At 24.1% G+C, this 23,746-nt stretch overlaps 1 protein-coding gene across 3 annotated transcripts in view; it reads right to left on the reverse strand.

Annotated features, from left to right (window-relative positions):
- The window catches only part of LOC122500507 (connectin), a 543,906-nt gene that overhangs the window by 142,115 nt on the left and 378,045 nt on the right, over positions 1-23,746 (reverse strand). For all 3 annotated transcript variants that reach the window (XM_043609469.1, XM_043609467.1, XM_043609468.1), the window contains one exon: positions 170-739. In XM_043609469.1, coding sequence (XP_043465404.1) covers positions 170-732 — 563 coding nt within the window. In that variant the 5' untranslated portion in view covers positions 733-739. The remainder of the gene's footprint in view (positions 1-169; positions 740-23,746) is intronic.

The raw sequence follows: 23,746 nt of genomic DNA on the forward strand, positions 1-23,746 counted from the left end.
TACATTTCCTCGTAAGAATTTATACATCTTGAAAAATATAAATAAAATTTAAAAAAAAAAGAAATAAATCCTATCCCTACTATTAGGCCTTTCTATTTTTTCTAAAAATAATTACGATACAAAAATTTTCAAAAAACATACTAATTAATAATCAGAAAGAAAAACTCACCTCGTAATTTCAGTAATATGATTCTCGTCCAAATTGATAAACATCAAATTCTTCATATTATTAAAAGCATTTTCAGAAAGACCAGTGATGGAATTTCTCATGAGATGAATTTCCGTCATTGATGATAAATTAGAGAAAACATTGGCGGGGAGTTTGTGAATTTTTGCGTACTCAATATTTAAAATATTAACATGTTTAAGTTGCTTCAGTACTTGTGTTGGTACGTATGTTAAATTTCCAGTAGGCGGTCTAACTTTAAATGATAATTTTTGTGTAAACATTTGCGACTTAAAATGATTCCACAGTGGATTGACTTCTTCGAATTTTTCGAATATCAAACAATTCGTATCGGTTGCATTATTAAAACCATTACTATTACAATAACAAAAGAATGGCGCTTGGAGATCCTGTAAATCACAAATATTCACTTCTTTATTCTCCCTTGGCTCTTTCATGAGTTTCTTTTTGCTTTTTAATTTTGTCGTCGCTCCCTCACTCGTTGGTATTGCTAAAATTAGCAAACAGAGTTCAAGGACAATAGCTATCCGTACGACGTCCCGCATGATTCTTCTGAAACACAAAAATCAAAAATTCTTTGTTAAAATAATTTTTACTTTGTTATTTTTAGATGGGTGGGATAAAAATTTTTTTTTAGTCGTAACACTATTAATATTGTTTCGTCGTCTACAAAATGAAATTGAGTATTTGTTGAATTATGTTTCTTTAATACTAATATTTATCTTGACGAAATCTAATTTTATAAATAATATAGTTTAATAATAACGGAAGACAAAATTTTGATTTTTCTCCCTGACCCTAAAGAATATTATTTTGATTCGCTCTAAAAATTATCAGATACTCAAAAAAACTGTTCTGTTACATTTATTCACGAATTTGTTTCATTGTAAAATTATTCGAAAACATCAATAAATAGGAATAAGGATTTTCAAAAAAATTTCAAATTCAAACTTTTGTGTAATTCAACAACTTATAAGAATTTATTATTATAAAACATAAAGACATCGATTAGTTCGAGTCTTCGATTCTAAGCGATTGATATATCATAATTAAATTATTTACAGAAATTTTAATAAAATCCTTCGCAAGAATTCAATAATTTTTACAAGTAATACAATTTTTCACATGAATTCAATTATTAAAAAAAAAGTGTAATAACATTCTTTGTAAGAATAAAATTAAATTATTTTCAAAAATAATAAAATTTTTCATAGAATTTCAATTATTTTTTACACAATTTTAAATAAATTCTTCAAAAAATGTAATTATTTTCCAAAAATCGTTTACAAGAATTCACATTTCACAAATAATTATTCTTAAGCAAATCAATTATTTTCAAAAAAGTAATAAAATTCGTTGCAAGATTTCAATTATGTTCATAAATAATGAAATTCTTTACAGGATTTCAATTATTTAAAAAAATTTAATAAAATACGTTGCGAGAATTCAATTATTTTCATAAATAATATTCTTCATAGGTTTTCAATTATAATTAAAAAAAATGTAATAAAAAATCGTTGCAAGAATTCAATTATTCTCCTAAATAATAAAAATCTTCGAAAAGTCATTCAATTATCAATTATTTTTAATAACTTTTGCAAAAGTTCCTTGAGAATTTTCAAATCCATTTGATTGCATTTTAAGTTTACAAAATTTCGATTATTCTTCAATTAAATATTTAGAAGATAAAAGCTAAATAATTAAATAAAAATTCAATTAAACTTTTTCAAAAAAAAATAATTTCTACAGAATTGTCAGTTAAAAATATAAAAAATTCAAATTTTCAAAGATTTCGATTTGAAACTTTTTCAAAATTAAATTATATCTAAAAATTCATGCTGTAATGATTTTAATATTCAATTATTATCTAAATTTTTAACTAAAATTCATTCTTAAATAAATTTTTATTCAAAAAATTCTACAAGAATTATTCAATTATTTAAATACAAAAATTAATAATTAAGTAACTGAATATTTCTTAAAATTTAATTTCTAAAAAGAATTTTATTATTTATGAAAATAATTGAATCCCTTTAAAAAAATCTTGTTATTTATAGAAATAATCATTTTAACGTTCGTGTAGAATTTTTAAATAATTAAATTCTTTCGACGAATTTTCATAAAAAAAACCTATAATTTTTTCAATTTCTGACAAAAATTTCTTTTTAAATAACCTGAATCTTGAACAACTATCATAAAATAAATAAATTATTTAATGAATAATTTTACTGAAATATTTCAAAATTAATTCAATTTTAAAAGAGTTGCGTTTACAATTTTTATAAATAAATAAACTTCAAACGGTTTCAATTTGAAATTTTATAAAATTTCTATTTTAAGTGAATTTAATTAAAAATTTTAATGAACTTCGATTTTTGAAAAATTTTTAAACAAAAAATCTTCTAAAATCAGTTAAATTTGTCAATATGTATTTAATTAATTACTAAAAATAATGGATTTATAGAAGAATTTTAGTTAAAAAAAAATTGAATTTTGAAGAAGTTACAAATAATTGCAGAAATTCAATTATTTACAAAAGTAATAAAATACTTATCACAAAATTCAATTATGTTCAAAATTTACAGAAAAATCTCAACAAAATCAAAATTCTTATCATTTTAAATAAAAAAATTCTTCAAAATTTAATTATTTTCAAAAATTTTAATAAAATTCTTGGCAAAATTTCAATTATTTTCAAAAATTCATAAATAATAAAAATTTTACAGGAATTCAAATATTTACAAATTTTTTATTATGTTTCTTCTCAATAATTCAATTATTTTCAGAAATAATAAAACTCATTGCAGAATTTCAATTATTTTAAATACAATTTTAATCGAATTCCATGAAAACTGTAAGTATTCTGTAAAATTTTATTAAAATTCGTTAAAAGAATTCAATTATTTAAAAATTTGTTAATAAAATTTTTAATAAGAATTAAATTTTAAGAAACATTAATTTATTATTCAATAAATAATTTACTTTTGCATTCAAATAATTATGAATTCTTGTAGAATTTTCTAATAAAAATTGATTTGAAAATGAATTTTAGTTTAAATTTTAGATAATAATAGAATATGAAAATAATTTTTAAGAAGTTACATTAACAATATTCTTTATAATATAAAATAATGATTTTAACACTCGATCCTCTTTAATTATTTTAAAACATAAAGAAATCGATCACTCCGAGTCTTCGACTCGAAGCAATCAATATCTTCATGTTTTATAACAAATACTTGTATAAGTTGTATAATTTAAAAAAGGTTTGAATTTGAAATTTTGGAAAATCTTAATTCCTATGGAAAAATAATAATAATGAAATATTTAAAATATTTAAAAAATAAATTATTGTTTTCGAATAATTTTACAATTAAAGATATTTGTTAATAAATTTAACAGAACATTTTTTTTCCCTTTATTTTTTAAGAAACTTTGAATTTTATAAAAACAATTAAAATTAAGAAATATAGAATAATTGATGCAAATTATTTTCTTATGAAAATTGATAATTTTTTACAAAAATATTGAGAAACGGGAATATTTAATGTTTTTCTTTCCAAATGAAAAAAATGTGATTGTTAACAATATTGTTATTGAGAAATAAAAATTATGCATAAAATGGGCATTTATTTCCTATTTCTTAATCATAATTTTTTAACAATTAACAATTTTCTATTTTGCTATTTATTTATAAATAAAAAGGAAAAAAAATTGTATAATTTAGATCAGTCAAACGAAATTTGTTATAAAAAAAAATCATTTAACAAGCAAAATAGCTATATATTTTATTTGTTAATAATAATTTTTTTTAATTTTCTAATTTGTAATTCTATTTTATTATAAACAGATGAAAAAATACCTATATGCATATTTTCGATTTTTTAAACAATATTTTTTAATCGAAAAAAAGCATACACAGAAACTAACTTCAAACTTCGGACAGAATGAATGAAAGAATACGGAGATTCACATAGTTAATATTAATAATAATTATTTTCTTTCATTTTGAATTCATTATCATTTAAATATGCCTGAAATACAGTATTTTGACCGAGAATGAGAGGAAACGTCAGAAATATGTTTCCAGTCAATTAATAATTTGATTGACAACAAAAGCAAAGGAGAAGAAATTTTACGAGGGGGAGACTCGAGTAAAGTCGCGGTGTCGGATAAATTCAATGTCGAGGCTTCTTCCTGTCTAGTCAACTTCTCTCTGTACAAGTCCTCAGGTTGACTGCGTTGGTGGGCGCATGCTTCATTGGTCTAGAAAAAGCGTTATTGCAGAGAAAACGTTGTCTCATCGAGCTCGGAGAAATGGCTTTACACAGAGGAGAGAAAAAGAGAGAGAGTGAATATAGTAGAAAGAAAGAAAAGTATGCGCGCAAAAAAAAAAAAGAAAAAAAGAAAAACCGAGGAGAAAAAAAAAGGAGAATAAACAAGCGTTGGCAAAGAAGAAATAGGAAGATGGGAAGGAGGGATGAGGAGGTGACGCGAACTCTTTTTCTGTGACAAAAAAACGAAGACGAGAACCGTTCGCGAACCGAAAAGGGACACCGCGACGACACAACGTACCTTTGCAAGAGGAAGGTGACCCTTTGAAAAATTATCCTCCCAAGTGGAAAGTTGCATAATGCCTCCTGTGTGTCGTGTCTACTTCTATTTTTGAATGAACTTTCCGCACCTTCACTTGCCTTCTCTCTAGAATATCTGCATATATACCAAGAGAGAGAGAGGGAGAGAGAGCACGCTTATATGTATAGTGCATCTTCCCTCCTAATGTACACATACACACATAACATGGACCACACACAAAGAGCTTTGTTCTACCGAAAAAGAGATTTCATATTCGCAAAAGGCGACATGAAATATAAATATAAATTGCTTTTTGAACAAGAAAAAGGCGGGACAGATTTCGTGCGTGGAAAATTTTCTGATTAGTTCATTTGTTTTTTAAAAGTATGAGGGTTAGATATTTAATGAACCCAAAATGACGTTCATTTTCATTAGACAATTTTTGATAATGAAGGTACAATTAGTTAGATTCACGGTTCGCTATATCCTGCGGAATGTCACATCCTGAACATACTTTTTCGGGACAATGAAAAATTATCATCACTTGCAAAAATAATTTCATTTCCTTAAAATTCACCAAAAAATCTGTGCCATGTGTTTGATTCAATATTAACATCAACAATGGTTGTTTTGTGATTCACTCACAATCATACTCTAAACTAAAATGGTCAGAATTGATGGTCCATGGGAACTGAGATTTTCAAAATTTCTAATTCAAACCTTTTTGAAATTTAACAACTTACACTGAAAAAAAAAATTTGACAGAATGTGCTTTTTACACAGGCAACTTTTGCCTAAGAACAAAAGCAATACACGTAAAACAATTGTTTCTTTAAAAAGAAAGCAATTTTTGCTTTTTTTAAAGGCAAAAATTTTAACTAAGGCAATTTTTAGCTTTTTTAAAGGCAAAAATTGCTTTTTTTTAAAGAAACAATTTCTTTATGTGTATTGCTTTTGTTCTTAGGCAAAAATTGCCTGAATAAAAAGTACATTCTGTCGAATTCTTTTTTTTTCAGTGTATAAGAATATTATTATAAAACATAAAGATATCCGATGATTTTTGAACTTGGAGTGCTCGATGTCTTCATATTTTCTAATATAAATTAAAGATTACCGAATGATAAAAAAATTATTTCTTAATATAAGAATATTGTTACTGTAACTTCTTCGAAAATATTTTCATCATTTCAATTCAATTATTATTTTCTACAATTTTTAAATAAAATTCTTCTTCAAATCAATTTTTAATAATTATTGAAAAAGTTCTTTTTTAAGAATTTTTAAATCAATTTTTTTTAAAATTAATTAAATTTTTTGAATTTACAATTCAATTTTACCTGAAATTTCAATTCTTCAATTATAAATATACATTAGAAAAAAATTGGTTCCATAGAATTTTTAATTAAAATTATGAAATATTAAAATTTTCAAAGATTTCAATTTGAAACCTTTACAAAATTCAATTATTTCTAAAAATTGCAATTATTAGTAACTTCTCCAAAATTCAATTATTGAATAAAAAAACTAAAATTAAAAATAAAAACTTTAACTGAAATTAATTTTCAAATCAATTTTTTTTAGAAAATTCTACAAAAATTCAATTATATTTCAATACAAAAATAAATAATTTATTTAATAATTGCATGTTTGTTAAAATTAAATTCTCATTAAGAATTTTATCAACAAATACTTAAATAATTGAATTCTTTCGACGAATTTTAATAATACTTTTATCAAAAAACAGTATTTGCCAAAAATTAAGATCCTAGAAACATACCAATTATTAATACTTTTAAGAATAATTACATTTATCGAGAAAATCGATTAAAAATTGTATTAAAAATAATTAAAATTCTGCAATGAATTCTATTGTTTATGAAAATAATTGAATTATTGAGAAGAATTTGATAAAAAAATTTTCAAACAATTGATTTTTTTAATAAAAATGTATGCAAATTCTATTTTTAATAATTGAATTCCTGGCAAATTTTTATTATTTCAGAAAATAATTGAACATTTGTGATAGAATTTTGTCAAAATTGTTTTTAAATAATTGAATTCTTTGGGAAATTTTATTAAAATAATAGATATACAAATTATTGAATTAAGAAAAATGTTTGAAAATAATTGAAATTTTGCCATGAATTTTATTACAATTTTTGAAAATAATTTGAATTTTATTATTTTTAAAAATAATTGAATTATTGTGATAAATACAATTATTTTTTATGGAAATAATTGACATCCACCGAATGATGTTATTATTTATAAAAATAATTGAATTACTGCGAAGAATTTAATGCCAAATTTTAAAAAATTTAATTTTTTTTGTGAAAAAAATTGATGCAAATTCTATTTTAAATAATTGAATTCATGTTAAATTTTTATTCTTTTGGAAAATAATTAAATGTTCCTATAGAATGTTATCAAAATTATTGTTTAATAATTGAATTCTTTTGGGAAATTTGATTAAAATAGTAGAATATTGAAAATCATTGAATTATGAAAGATTGTTGAAAACAATTGAATTTTGCAATAAATTTTATTAAAATTCCTGAAAATAATTTAATTTTGTCGAAAAATTTTGCTAAATTCATTTATAAAGATAATTGAAATGTTGACAATTTTTTTTAGAATTTTTTAAAAATAATTGATTTTTTGCGAAGAATTTTATTAATTTTGAAAATAATTGAATTCTTGTGATGAATATTGATAATTATGAAAATAATTGATTTTTAAAATGAATTTTATAAAAATTCCTGAATGTAATTGAATTTTGACGAAGAATTTTGTTATTTATAAAGATAATTGAAATGTGGACAATTTTTTTTTTTTAATTTTTGAAAATAATTGCATCTCTGGAAAGAATTTTATTAATTTTAAAAATAATTGAATCTTGTGATGAATATTGCTATTTATGAAAATAATTGAATTTTATAAAAATTCCTAAATATAATTAAATTTTTTCGCAGAATTTTGCTATTTATAAGGATAATTGAAATGTTGACGAGAATTTTTTTTTAATTTTTGAAAATAATTGAAGCTCTGAAAAGAATTTTAATTTTTAAAAGTAATTGAATCTCTGTAAAGAATTTTAATATTTATTATAAGATAGTTGAATTCTTTCAAAGAATTGCGTTAGAATTATAAAAATTAAAACTAATTTTAACAGAATTGAAATTAAAATTAAATTAATTAATTTAAGTTATTTAAAATAAATTATTGTCAGAAATAGAAAAAAAATTCAAGGTTTTTTTTAGAATTCGTGGTAATTTCATAGTTTATGAGGCTAAACAAAAAGACACAACAATTCCAAATTTTCTTATAAATTCTAAACATTTAATTTTTTTTCCAGTTTTTTTAATAAAAATTCCTGTGTCTTCCCTAATTTCCCTGACTTGTGGCATTGATTAAATAAAAATAATTTAAATGTTAATTTTATTCAGAAACTTGTTACTTTTATAATAAAATTAAAGGCATTTGCTCAAATTTAATTGTTCGGTAATTCAGTTTTTTTCTTTTTTATTATCTTCTACTAGACCAGATAATTTAAAAAAATAAGTTAACTAGCATTCGTAAAATAATCTAGAATTAAATAATAAATAAATTAAAATTTAACTAATTATTAATTTAAATTGTTTTTACTCTAGAATCTTTTGTAAAAATTAATATGTCGATCCGTTTTGGAGCAAATGTTGTGAAGGTTTTTTTTTTTAACAAAAAACCTTCACAACATTTGCTCCAAAACGGATAGACATATTAATTTTTACAAAACTATGGAGAGCCACCAAATATGTCCTCTAGAATCTTTTTTTTATCACATAGTTTATTATTTATAAAAAAATTTGTAGGACGTCTAACATAACAAGTTCAAGTTTATTTGATTATTATTTATTTGTTTATTTATTTAATTTATTATTTTACATTTATTTTGTAAGAATTATATTTTGACTACGAAAATACCATTTGATTAATTATCAATTAAACGAGATGTTTTTGTATTGCAAACATAATATTATCCATTCAAATTGCTTCGCAGTATATATACATATATGCATATATGTATATTATCAAAGAAAATTCATTCGAAAAATGTAGAAAATAAATCTTTCACCTCAACGTGAAACCATTTTGCCAAAATAAATTCAATCCGAGACAAGGGAAAATGGGCAGTTTCCCAAAATCTAGAGGTACACTCTATAAAGCACTCTCACATTATCTCCAGTCAAGCTTCAGTTTGTGAAAATATATATCCATTCTTATGTACTTGGCCAGGCCGTGAGTGTTAACTGACTGAGTACACATTTTGCATATATACAATATACACACAAAGGCGTATCGCCAAACACAGATACACATACAAATCGTGTACATTCATGCAAAAAGTGCGGGAGTGTATATACACCCCTTCGAAGGTATATCTGTATACACGGAAAAGGTATAACTATATATATGGAAAATGTATATACATACACAAAAAGGAAAGGACACATACGTACACACTAAGAAGAGAAGAGATATCTGAGGCATGTGTATAGAAGTGAGAAAACTGGATACACTGAAATACCTAGGCAAACTCATTTGTTTGTCCGGTTTAGATACCTAGCGTTTACCTATGTCTGCGCTTTCTTTTTTCTTTTCTTTTTTTTTTCTTTCATATTATATAGGTTGGATGTTGACCAAAACGAACGTGTGTGGTTTGCGTTTGTTTGTCGTGTCCTTCCGGTCTTATGTATTTGTGAGCCATTAAAACTTTACGGCAACTGTGGGGTAATAGAGGTGAGGCAGTGGGGGCTGTGTGAGGGAAAGGGCTTCTAAAAAAGCAAAAAAAAAATAAATAAAAAAATAAAAAATAGAAAAAAACGGTAAAAAAGAGGAATCCAGGAGATCCAGCGGTTTCATGATGGTGTCGGAATTTCACCCTGGGTTCATGGTCTGTCGTTACATACTTCCCTTTACCCACCAACCTCAAAGATCTTCAATTTATAACCTTCTGTGGTCACCTGGGAGACTAAATACTACATTTTTACTGGGCTATATACCGAAAACCTTCATAAAGAAATGGATATTTCTGACTATAAATGTGGTTGATTTTGGAATACTGTGGTTCAAATAATGCTTCTCATTTTAGGTTTATTATATTCATGCGCTACAATTTTACTATTATTTTATAATTAAACGATTTTATTACACTTGGACATTGAAAGGTTATCAATTTTTTAATTTAGTGTTTCTTAAAATTGAATCTGTTATTTCGGAGATAGGTTCTTTTCACCGTGAAGCATCAATTGCAACGAGTTGATAATAGCAAAATAGATAATATAGGAAAAAGGTTAAAAAGTATATATGTATTTTAACCAATAATTTAATTTAAATGAACAAAATGAAAATTTTGTTGAATAATTCATTTCTTTCGACTAATTTTATGCAAATTCTAATTTAAATAATTGAATTGCTGAAAAATTTTTATTATTCATGAAAAGAATTGATAGAGAAGAAGACTTGAAGAAGAAGAAGAAGACTCTTGCGAAGACTTTTACAACAAATTTTTTAAATAATTGAATTCTATTTGAAAATTTCATGAATCTAGTAGATATTAAAAATCATTGAATTGTGAAAAGTTTTTAAAAACAATTAAATTTTACAAAGAATTCTATTAAAATTTTTGAGAATAATTGAATGTCTGTGTGGCATTTTATTTAATTTTTTTGAAAATAATTCAATTCCTAAAAAGCTTTTTACTATTTTATGAAACAAATTGAATTTTTGTGAACGATTTTATTAGAATTTTTATAAAATAATTGAATTTCAAAAAAAAATTTATTACTTTTAAAAATAATTGAATTCTTGTGATGAATATTGTTATTTATGAAAATAATTGAAATATGCAAAGAATTTTATTAAAATGCCTCAAAGTAATTGCATTTTCGGAAATAATTTTATTATTTATCGACATAATTGAATTTTTTCAAAGAATTGTTTATGTTTAATAATTAAATTCTTGGGAAGAATTATATTAAAGTCTAAAAGAATAATTGAATTATTTCAAAATAATTTTATTAAAATTGTATTTAAAATAATTGATTTCTTTCCAACAATTTTATTAAACTATTTGAAAATAATTGAATTCCTATTAAAAAATTCTAAGATTTTTGTAAATAATTGAATTCTCTATATAAGAATTTTATAAACATTGTTTTAAATAATTGATTTTTTCAAGGAATTGAAATTAAATTTCTAAGAATAATTACATTTTTTTGAGCAATTCCTGTCAAATTGTATTAAAAATAATTAAAATCCTGGGATGAATTTTATTATTTATGAAAATAATTGAATAGTCGCTAAAGATTTTATTAAAATTTTCAAAAATAATTGAATTTCTGAGAAGAATTTTAATAATTAGAAAAATAATTGAATTCTTGTGGAAAACTTTATTTGTGAAAATAATGGAATTCTTCGATTAATTAATTTAAAATAGTATTAAAAATAATTGAAATTCGTCGATGAGTATTATTATTATTTATTAGTGAAAATAATTGAATTCTTGCTTAAAATTTTATCAAAATTTTTTTTTTTAATAAATTGAATTTCCATGAAAAATGTTACAATAAGTGAAAGTAATTGAATTATTGTGAAGAATTGTATAAAAATTTTGTTAAATAATTGATTTTTTCGAAAATGCTATTCTAAATTAATTGAATTCCTCTGGAAATTTTATTATTGACGAAAATAATTGAATTTTGGATGAATTTTATCAATTTCTTTTAAATAATTGAATTATTTTGCGAAATTTTACGAAAATACTATAGATATTAAAAATAATTGAATTTCGAATATTTTTTGAAAGTAATTGAATCGTTTTAAAGAATTTGATTATAATTTTTGAGAATAGTTTTTTTATTTCTAGTATTAGCGAATTTAAAGTAGTGTAAATTCTCAAAAAAAAACAGAAATAGTAGCTTTTAGTGGCTAAAATCTAAAAAACTAAAAAAGTAGTAAATAGTAGGTTTTAGTAGATGAGTGCGAAGTCTGAAATAAATATTTATGTAATTATGGGCAAGTAATCGTTGATTTAAATCAAATAATTTTTTTTCAGTACCTACACTAATTCAAATTTAGAGAGTTAATTACAACGTTGATTAAATTTACAACTTTTATAATCAACAATTCGCAAAAGGTAAAGGATTTTGTTCTGTTTTAATTCCTTTCAATTTTTTTTTTGTACTTTAACTTTATTAGGAATTTAAAAACAAGTTGTCAGCCAAGATTTAACTGTCAATTAATTTTAATTATATTTTAACAGATTTAATTCAAGCGACTGCAGTTAGAATACCTATGCAATAATCTAAGAATATATTTTCTTCACTAGGCATACAATATGCATGATCTGTAGTTCGTAATTAGAAACGTCGAAATTGTATTCTTATAATTAGAATATCTGCTTTTATTTAGCTTGGAAAATACAAAATAAAAAAGAAATAAATAAAACTGTAGAGAGTATGAGAATATTAGTGAATCGTCGAGATATTTTTAGTCGTGAGGCAAATAATTAAATTGTTAATAATATATTCAAAATATATTAATAATATATATAGTAATTACTTATAGCCAATTATGAATTTGAATTAATTTACTCATAAAGTACCTTTTTTTCTTTATCGAAAATTAGTTTTTTTATAATTATAATTATTGGCAAATATGAATCCAATATTTAAACTCCAAAGCTTGTCAAATAAAAACTTGAACCAATATTGTCCTATTGTTAACCATGCCAATTTTCCACTGGGAAATAAATTTTTTTTTTCTATTAACCACATCAACGCGACACAAAAGAAAGTTTTCAAATTAAAAAAATTCAAAATAAATTTCCATTACTATAATAATAAAACAAAAAAAAAAAAAAAAACGAGTAGGTATAGTAGAAAAATCCTTTTTTTTAAAGCATAAAAAAATAATCTGCAGAAAAATTTTAATTTCAAAAGGCAAAGAAAAAAATGTCTAACAATTTTTTAAAGGCTAAAACTTACATTTACAGAATGGAACGTATATACATATATATTAGAGAATTTTCTCTCTTTACTCGAATAGTTGCTTTCTGATGAAATTTCTTTCAAACCATCTCAGCGGGTAGATCGTTTCCTCTGTGTTTAAAGTAGTTTCGTATTGTTTTAGATTTTTATCGAAGAAAACAAGGGAGAGGAGGGACGACTATGTGAAGTTTCGAGAGTTGGTGGACAGTACATATAGACAGCGTGACTTTGCGTCTCTTTTGATGCCCGGCAAAAAACTTTTAAATGAAATTCTTTTTAAGAGTTTTTATGCGACACCGCATTATACTATATATGTATATATACATATATCCACCATGCAAGAGATAATATTAAAAAAAACTTTTTTAAATTCATTCAAATTTTCAAATATCATTTCTACACGGTTTAATCTCTAAACGAAGTTTCGTAATCAAAAATTTAAGCAAAAAAAAAATCTATTAAAATTAAATTTAAACGCTATTGAAAATCGTGGGAAATTTTCTTTTGTTGTTTTTTTTAATTATTTTACATATATTTATTTTATTATGTTTTTTACATTGGAAAAGTAAGTCGAAAAATTCCATGGAATTTCCGTGGAATTTCTGCAAGTTTTATAATTTAATATTATTTTTTATATTTTTATTATGAATATAGCGTCTAATAATAAGCTTATGTTGCAATTTTTTTGCGAACCTTGAATGAAATACGCATTTTACAAAAAAATTGCAACAAAGCTTATTATTAGATTATAATCATAATACAAATGTTTAAATAATATTAAAATAAAAAACTTACAGAATTTCCTTGATTTTTCCCCGATTTCCGGAAAAAATGTTGAATTTTTCCCTGACCCTAAAGAATATTCTGATTCACTCTAAAAATAATTAAATACTCAAAAAAATGTTCTATTACCTTTAATTACGAATTTTTTAATTGTAAAATTATTCCCAACCATCAATAAATTCTTTTTTAAATAAATATTTGACCATTATTATTATTTCATAGGAATTAAGCTTTTCAAAAAATTTCAAATTCAAATCAAATTTCATCAAATTTCATGAAATTCAACAAATTATAAGAATATTATTATAAAACATAAAGATATTGATCACTCCGAGTCGAAGACTCGGAGTTATTGATATCTTCATGTTTTGTAATAATTTAAATTTCCATAAAATTTTTCAAAAAAAAAAAAAAGAAATTAAACTATTTACAAAAATTTTAATACAATCCTTCCCAAGAATTCAATAATTTTTACAAGTAATAAAATTTTTCTCATGAATTCAATTATTCTTAAAAATGTAATAAAATTCGTTCGAAGAATTCAATTATTTTCATAAATAATAAAATTTTCCATAGGATTTCAATTATTTTTAATACAATTTTATATAAATTTTTTCAAAAAATTCAATTATTTTCAAAAATTTTTTGCAAGAATTCAATTACATTTCACAAATAATGAAATTCTTCACTGAAATTCATATATTTTCAAAATTTAGTTCTTTAATAAAATTTCTTAAATTAATTCAATTATTTAAAAAAAACTTTAATTAAATGCTTTGCAAGAATTCAATTATTTAAAGACAAATTTAATAAAAATTCGTTGCAAGAGTTCAACTATTTTCATAAATAATAAAATTCTTCACTGGATTTCAATTATTTTTAATAAAATTTTAACTAAATTATTCAAAAAATGTAATTATTTTTAAAAATATTCAAAATTCAATTATTTTTGAAAATTTATGCTATAATGCTTTTAATATTCAATTATTATGTAAAATTTAAAATGAAATTCATTGTTAAATCAATTTTTATTAGAAAATTTTACGAGAATTCAATTATTTAAATATAAGAATAAATAATTTATTAAATAAATGGATTTTTTTCAAAATTGAATCCTCATAAAGAATGTTATCAATAAATTTTAAAATAATTGAATTTTTTCGACGAATTTTTATAAAATTTTTAAGAATAATTACATTTTACGAGGAATTCGATTAAAAGTGTATTAAAAAATAATTGAAATTCTGTGATGAGTTTTATTATTTATAAAAATAATTGAATCTCGATAAAAAGTTTTCTTATTTTTGAAAATAATTAAATTTTTGCGAACAATTTTATCAAAAAGTTTTTTTTAAATAATTGAATTCTTTCGGAAAGTTTCATTGAAATAGTGGATATTAAAAATCATTGAATTGAGGAAAATTTTTGAAAATAATTGAAATTTTGACAAGAGTTTTATTAAAATTTTTGAAAATAATTGAATTTTGGAAAAAATTTTATTATTTTTAAAGATAATTGAAATTTTGAAGTGGCATTTTTAAAAATTTTTGAACATAATTTTATTACTTCTGAAAATAATTGAATTTTTCCATGGAGAAGTTCCATGAAAGTTTTCGACGTGGGAAATAGTAATTAATAAAAATATTTTCCAAGTAAAAAAAATAGTAAAAAAAAAGTAATAATAAAGTGAAGAAAAGAAAAATAAATAAACAAAAATATTCTAAGGTAACTGAAAAATATTCGTCAATCTAAAGAATATATTTTACTTAATACAGGCAATATACGCGTGTAGAAATAAATACATGTATGAAAAGTGCAAAAAAAATTCAAAGTACCCTTTTTTTTGATTAACATAAGAAAAACATAAACATTAACGACGAATAATGTGACTTTGCTGCAATGAATAAGTGCAATAATTTATTCGTCACGAAACATGGCGCAGCACAGAAAAAAGGTAGAAATTTTTTTTATTTTCCTTTTCCTTTTTTATCTCGTTATTAGCACAATAATTCTTCTCATTTTTCCTTTATCATCATAATTCTATTTGTTTTTATGTTCTTTCAACTAAAGCACACAAATTGATAATCATGACACATTAATTATTTTATGATTTTATAATATATTTTGTAGTGGAACATATTTTCCTTCCATTTATTATATCAGAAAATTAATTCGCTGTATTTATTAGTTCTCTATAATATGCGAAAAAACATTTCTTTATAAAATATTCTTGATTATATGATTCATTGTTATTCTGTATATTTTATAAAGAAGATTATTATATTAATTAGGGGAGAGTGGGGCAAAATGGGGTACCTTTTTGAAATTGGCTGTTTACAGAGAACCAAACGAATAAATCGATTTAGCTAAACTTCAGAATTCTTCTTTGTACACTTAGGTTTGAGGAAATTATGATAGTAGCGGAGAAAAAAATTTTTGAAAGAACTTATATCGTATTTTCTGAGAAAGTGCTAAAATCCCATTTTGACCCACCCGTGGGGCAAAATGGGGTGGCATCAAATAACTATACAAAACATTGAATATTTTTTCAAAATTCATTAAATTCTTGTTGTATGAGATTATAAATACAAACAAAAAGTAGGATTCTTTATTATTATGAAAAAACAAGTAATATTTATTAGAATTTAACAAAAAGAACATGGATATTGCAAAATATCGATAATGAAACATCGATAGTATAAATGCCTCGAAGCAATAATATTGATTCTTCTGCAGGAAACCTTTAAATATGCATAATATAATGTTTTTAAATAGTTTTAATGAAGCGGCGTAGCTTCCGGCATGCCCCACACTTAGGTACCCCATTCTGCCCCACACTGCATATTAAAACAAAATGCAATGTTTACAAGTTATTGTAAACAATTAAACAATCTATTCTATTGGAAATTACTCTAGAATAAGTACTGAAAAAGATACCACACTTGCCAAATTAAATGCATTATCCCAAAAAGTTTGGTGAGCACTTTAATTTTGAAAAAAATTCATATTTTTTTTTGCTTAAAACTTAAAAGTTGTATAACTTTAAAAAAAAAATTTCTTTCGAGTGTCTTCATAATTAATAACAGTTTCTTATCAACATGAATAATATATGTCGAGGATAAAAAAATTAAAAGTACCTATCATGGAAAAACAGAGGTACCCCATTTGACCCGCCTACCCCATTTTGCCCCACTCTTCCCTACTATTCAAATATTTCATTTGTTTTTTTTACTGGTTCATGAAATGATTTTAAAAGGATTGTAAAGGATTTGAAGCGATTGTAAAGGATTTGACACGATTGTAAAGGATTTGAAACAATTGTAAAAGATTTGAAACAATTGTAAAAGATTTGAAAGGATTTTTTCAAAAGTCTTTGAAAATTTACCATTCGAAAGGAAAAGATTGAATAATATGGTTACATTTATTATTTTTTCCGCAGGATGTTTTGTTTCATGAAGAGAATATTAATTTCGTTTGTTTTTATACTTCGTACCTTTTATATTTTGTACTTTCTATATTTTTCTGCCTTTAATATTTCATAATATTTATATTTTGTAGTATTTTTCTACAGCTTTATTTCGTACTATTTATATTTTGTACTTTTTGTTATTTCTTAATTAACATACATGTAATTTAGCGTGGTAAAATATTTTCCGTTCATGTAGCTCGATAATCGAAAAGATTCATTGTTACCTTTAATACTCAATTTATTTCGAACAAAGATCGTTTACCTTTTTTGTGGCAATTTTTCAATATTATACCGGAAAAACCTTTCCTCGAGCGGGATTTAAATGATCGACTTCGTGATTTAAAAAATAATACTCGGATAACAAGTTCTTTTCCATAAGATTCTTATTCTTTTTTTTTCCAATTTTTAAAATTAAATTTATGCACAATAAAAAAAATCATCAATTGAGATCCTATATAGTAAAAAAAATATAAAATTGTTTTATCACAAGAAAATAAAATAAAAAATAACATAAAACATAAATTGAAAAAATAAAATAAATTACAAAAATAAATTACAAAAATAAAAAAAGAATTATAATTAAAAAAATTAAATGAAAAAGGGAAATAAAATGAAGTGAAAATTATAGTTAAAATTATAGCGCACACACAATTGCACACAGGTATTATATACCTGCACATAGCCAAATGTTATTAACTTTTATATACGAATAAATATGCATTTGGATTTGAAAATGAAATTTGAAAAGCAGTTTCGCGGATATGTGTGTATTATGGAGATGGATTATATACATATATACAGGAAAATGTATATGACAAGTTTATAATTATAATTTAGGGGCGGTACCAAGAGAGCGTATTAAAATTCACCATGAAAATTCTATGTTAAATGTCTCCAAGATAGAATTACTAAACAATCTGTAGAATCCGGTTGTCAAGTGCATGAATAAATCAGAGAGACTAATGCTTATTTTAGCGTAATTCACATAAATTTGTGAATATACATTTGACAGACAGAATGTACACCCAATATAAATGAAGCTTATGCTTTTCGAGTACATTCTATTCAATTCCTTCTGATATGTATTTGAATTTCTCTCTTTAAGAACATAATTAATGATTAGTGTCTGTTCTAATTACTCTAGAGCTTTTATACAATTTTCCATTTTCTCTCTCTCTCTCTCTCAAACTTCCCAAATCTCTTTCCACTCCAACACCTTTCATTTTTAATTCGCATTTTAATTTTATCAGGTATATTTATGTTCATTCATTCAAAGTGACTTCAAACTTAGATATATATGTAGTAAACTTTTTTAAGTGACCTTAAAAACTACAGAAAAGTTCAACACAAACCTTGTTTAGTGAAATTTTTTTAATTTCTATAGAAAAAAAGGAAAATTTTTGTAAAATTTTCCAAAATGAATATTATTTATTCATTAATTGTACGAAATTAACTATATTAATCTCCGTATTCTTTCATTAATTCTATCCGCAGTTTGAAGTTAGTTTCTATGATTTTTTTTTTTCTTTAAAAAATATTATTCGACAAATCGAAAATATGCAGGTATTTTTCATGATTTATAATCAAATAATATTACAAATTAGAAAATTTAAAAAAAATTATGATTAACAAATAAAATATATACCTATTTTGTTTGTTAAATGCAATTTTTTTATAACAAATTTCGTTTGACTGATCTAAATTATGCAATTTTTTTCCTTTTTATTTATAAATAAATAGCAAAATAGAAAATTGTTAATTGTTAAAAAATTATGAGTAAGAAATAGGAAATAAATAACCATTTTATGCATAATTTTTATTTCTCAATAACATAATATTGTTTACAAATTCATTTTTTCTTTTAGGAAGAAAAATAATTGAAGTTTAAATAATTGAAATTTTGCGAAGAATTTTATTAAAATTTTTGACAATAATTGACTTGTTGAGAAAAATTTTGCTATCTATTTATAAAAATAATTTAATTCTTGAAGAGAATTTTTCAAAACTTTTAAAAATTATTTAATTTCTGCAAAGTATTTTATTACTTTTCAAAAGAATTTAATTCTTGTGATAAATTTTAATATTTATCAAAATAATGGAATCTTGAAAAAGAATTTTTATTTAAATTTCATAAAATAATTGATTTTATGGGAAGATTTTTGTTGTGTACCAAGACAGTTGAATTATTTTGCACAAATTTCTGAAAAATTTTTCAAAATAATTAAAAAAGTTATTTATGACTCGGAGTGATCGTTTCCTTCATGTTTTATAATAATTAAAGAGGATCGAGCGTTAAAATCATTATTTTATATTATAAGAATATTGTTACTGTAACTTCTTAAAAATTATTTTCATATTCTATTATCTAAAATTTAAACTGAAATTCATTTTTAATTCAATTATTACTATAAAATTCTACAAGAATTCAATTATTTAAATGCAAAAGTAAATTATTTATTAAATAATTGAATGTTTCTTAAAATTTAATTCTTATTTTTCAAGGAATTCGATTAAAATTGTATTAAAAATAATGGAATTATTGCGAAGAAATTTATAAAAAATTGAAAAATAATTGAATTTCTGTGGAATTTTTATTAATTTTGAAAATAATTAAATGTTTGCGTAGAACTTTATTAAAAAAGGTTTTAAATAATTAGATACATTCAGGTAATTTTTATTAAAATAGTAGATATTAAAAATCATTGACATGAGGAAAATTTTTGAAAATAATTGAAATTTTGCCAAGAATTTTATTAGAACTAGCGACATATACCTCACTCGCTAACGCTCGTTCGGTTGTATTTAAACTTATTTGTTTTTACTTATTTATTTTTATTTATTTGAACTAAGTAAATATTTACTGGACGCAAATATTTTAATTTATGGTATCAAATAAATAATTATTTGAACCAAATACAAATTACTTAAGTCAATTAAATGGAATAATTTTATCGCTGGGTTAGTGGACAAAAAGGACACCTCGAATTTTGGTTCAAAAAGAGGACACCTCGCTTTTTAGTTGAAGAAAAGGACACCTTGAAAATGTTAATTTTAAATGCATTTTTGTTTGACGAAAATATCGTTTTCTCCAAGTGGAATGTACGTATGTTTAAAGAACATTTTAGAAGTTACGTATCTTCCAGGTTCAGTGAAGAAACCACGTATCTTTCTGTTCCGTGCAAAAACTACGTATCTCTGTCAGTCGCTTTAAAAACTTCTAATAATATTCTAATATTTTTAAGAAAAAAAATTAAATTATTTTAAAAAATATATATTTTATTGCATCAACTTTTGAAAAAATTATTACTTCATAACAAAATATTAACTTCAAAATAATAATAATAATAAAAATAATAATAATAAAATGTAGATCTTCTAAAGTGACTGACAGAGATACGTAGTTTTTGCACGGAACAGAAGGATACGTGGTTTCTTCACTGAACGTGGAAGATACGTAACTTCTAAAATGTTCTTTAAACATACGTACATTCCACTTGGAGTGAACGATATGTGTAAAGTAATTGACTTATGATATTTTGTGCTCAAAAAACTATGAAGATAATATGTTCTTAAATCTTCTATTACAAAAAACAATTACATTACACATAGTATCGCCTAGTGATGCATAACGAGACTTTGTCCTTTCATAAAAGGAAAGAGATGAAACTGTAACATTTAATTGTTTTCATTGTATTTTTCGCGAGATTCTCGATATTCGCTCGTAATGCATCACTACTAGTATCGCCAAACGAAAGTTGATGTAAAATGAATATTTTCGACGTGTCCTTTTTTTCAACTAAAATGCGAGGTGTCCTCTTTTTCAACCAAAATTCGAGGTGTCCTTTTTTTCGACTAACCCATCGGAATGAAGGGAATATTACATTTCATATTCGGAATATTCTAGTGGAATGTTCCAGGATCTTAAAGTAATATTAAAATGTCCGCCCCACAGGAATATTCCAAAATAACATTGAGGGAATGTTCCACGGTAATTTCGAAGTAATATTCCAGGATGATGTTGAGGCAATATTCCACCGTAATATTAATGGAATATTCCAAGGTAATGTTGAATGAATATTAAGGGAATATTCCCAGAATATTCCCTGGAAATATTCATATCTTTTACAATTTTGAAAGAAATAACGAAAGCCCTAACATAGTAACGAAGATTCTTTGGGCTGACACTAATTCTCCCATTACTCCACAGAATTGTTACAGGCCAAAATTTGAATAAAAAAATAAAAATATTAACAAATTTTATTATTATCTCGATTTTTATACAAGTATACATATCTACACATATTCACCTATAATATAATGAAAAAGCATAACTAAATAATACGATTTTAACTACTTATGGTGATGTTTAGAAATATTTTGCATTTTACAACGAAATCTAAAAAAATATATTTTCCCTTGTCTTTACTAAAAATTTGTCAAGAATGTAATCGTTTGTTTTGGAATGATATAAACAAAGGTTGTAGAAGATTTTCTAGACATTGCAGCGAATTTTAAGGCTTTTAAGTACGTGAAATTTAAAAGCTCACATTACCCCACGCTCCCCTGCACAAAAAATAAAAAAGATATTTCAAAAATAATATTTTCCCATCTTTTAGTACTTTTGACCCATTTTCCCCTAAATTTTTTATTAAAACCAGCCAATATCGTAGGTTTTAACTTGTTCACAATGTGAATCATCTTAAAATGCTATATGGGGCGTTCCATGGCTCTATGAACCGACGAAATTTTGGTTTTGCTTATACTCAAGCAGCACGGAATATAACCTTAAAATGAAGGAAATATTACATTTCATATTCGGAATATTCTAGGGATCTTAAAGTTATATTAAAATGTCCGCCCCACAGAAATATTCCAAAAATAACATTGAGGGAATGTTCCACGGTAATTTCGAAGTAATATTCCAGGATGATGTTGAGGCAATGTTCCACCGTCATATTAATGGAATATTCCAAGGTAATGTTGAATGAATATTAAGGGAATATTCCCTGAAAATATTCCAAAATTTCATACTTTGAAAAAATTTGACTTTCTTTCTCTTTATCTTCTTTCTTTAGTAAAAACGATTTTCAATGGTATTTTCAACATATTTAATATTATCTAGGAACATTCCCTCAACATCACCCTGGAATATTCCATTAATATTACGGTGGAACATTCCTTCAACATCATCCTGGAATATTACTTCGATATAATCGTGGAACATTCCCTAAATGTTATCTTGGAATATTCCTGTGCAGCGGACATTTTAATATTACTTCCCCAGTAGCACGTAATATTACAGCGCATTCAGAACATTGCCTTAACATTACCAATATTGCTTCAATGTCGTGGCATATTGCTGGAATGTTCCCAATATTACGTGCTACTGGGGTTTAAGATCTCTGGAACGTTCCACTGGAATATTCCGAATATGAAATGCAATATTCCCTTAAATTTAAGGTTATATTCCGTGATACTTGGGTACTTTGTAATTTGATAGTGTTTAGGGTCCTAAATAAGTGTGCCAAAAAGTTTTACAAAATTTTTAATATTTTGCAAGATATTTGCAAGGGTGCGTTCATAAATGATGTCACGTTTTTTGGGGGAGGGTGGAGGGTCTCTACTAAACGTGGCACAATTTATTTTTACATGTGAAATTGCATGAAATTTGCTTGACAGGGGGAGGGGGGGGGTTATAAAATCCCGAAAAATTGCGTGACATCATTTGTGAACGCTCTTCAATCAAATAATTTCAACACTTTTTTTCAGGAATTTTTATCTCGTAAACTATATAAAAATGCTATTTTATTAATTTTTTTGAGAAATGTTTTTTTGAAATTTTTACTGCACTATTCTTACGCACGTCACCGTCACCAATATTGTTACAATATATATTGTAACAATATTGTTACGACAAATTTGTCTAGACTTTGGGTTTTTGCAAGTCTAGACAATATTGTTATATAATAATATAAATTTTTCTTTCTAAACTAGAGCTTGAACATTTACAAAATTAAAACCTTATAGTGGTTAGAAAATGTAAAAAATTATTAATATTTATAAAAATATAAATTATTTTATTTAAAATCATTGTGCTCTCGGCCCAATAGTGGCACATTCATGGCAAAGTTGATCAATCTTTAATGGCAAAAAGCAATTGCCAGTGATGTGCCGACCATCGGCCCATTAATGGCACTTTAATGGCAAAAATTTTGTATCTTTGATGGCAAATTATAATTGGCAGAATTGGGGCGTAGCTTGGCCCAATAACGGCACATTATTGGCAAAGTAGATAAATCTTTAAAGGAAAAATTCAATTGCCAGTGATGTGACGAAGATCAGCCCATTAATGATACATTAGTGGCACTTTAATGGCAAACATTTTGTATCTTTGATGACAAATTGTAATTGCCAGAATTCGGGCGTAGCTTGGCTCAATAATGGCACAATATTGGCAAAGTTGATCAATCTTTAATGGCAAAAGACAATTGCCAATGATGTGACAAAGATCGGCCCATTAAAGGCACATTAGTGGCACTTTAATGGCAAAAATTTTGTATCTTTGAAGGCAAATTATGATTACCAGTATTGGGGCGTAGCTTGGCTCAATAATGGCACATTCATGGCAAAGTTGATCAATCTTTAATGGCAATATTCAATTGCCAGTGATGTGACGAAGATCGGCCTATTAATGGCACATTA

Source organism: Leptopilina heterotoma, unplaced genomic scaffold (assembly GCF_015476425.1).
Source record: "Leptopilina heterotoma isolate Lh14 unplaced genomic scaffold, ASM1547642v1 Lhet_187, whole genome shotgun sequence".
Taxonomy (NCBI): domain Eukaryota; kingdom Metazoa; phylum Arthropoda; class Insecta; order Hymenoptera; family Figitidae; genus Leptopilina; species Leptopilina heterotoma.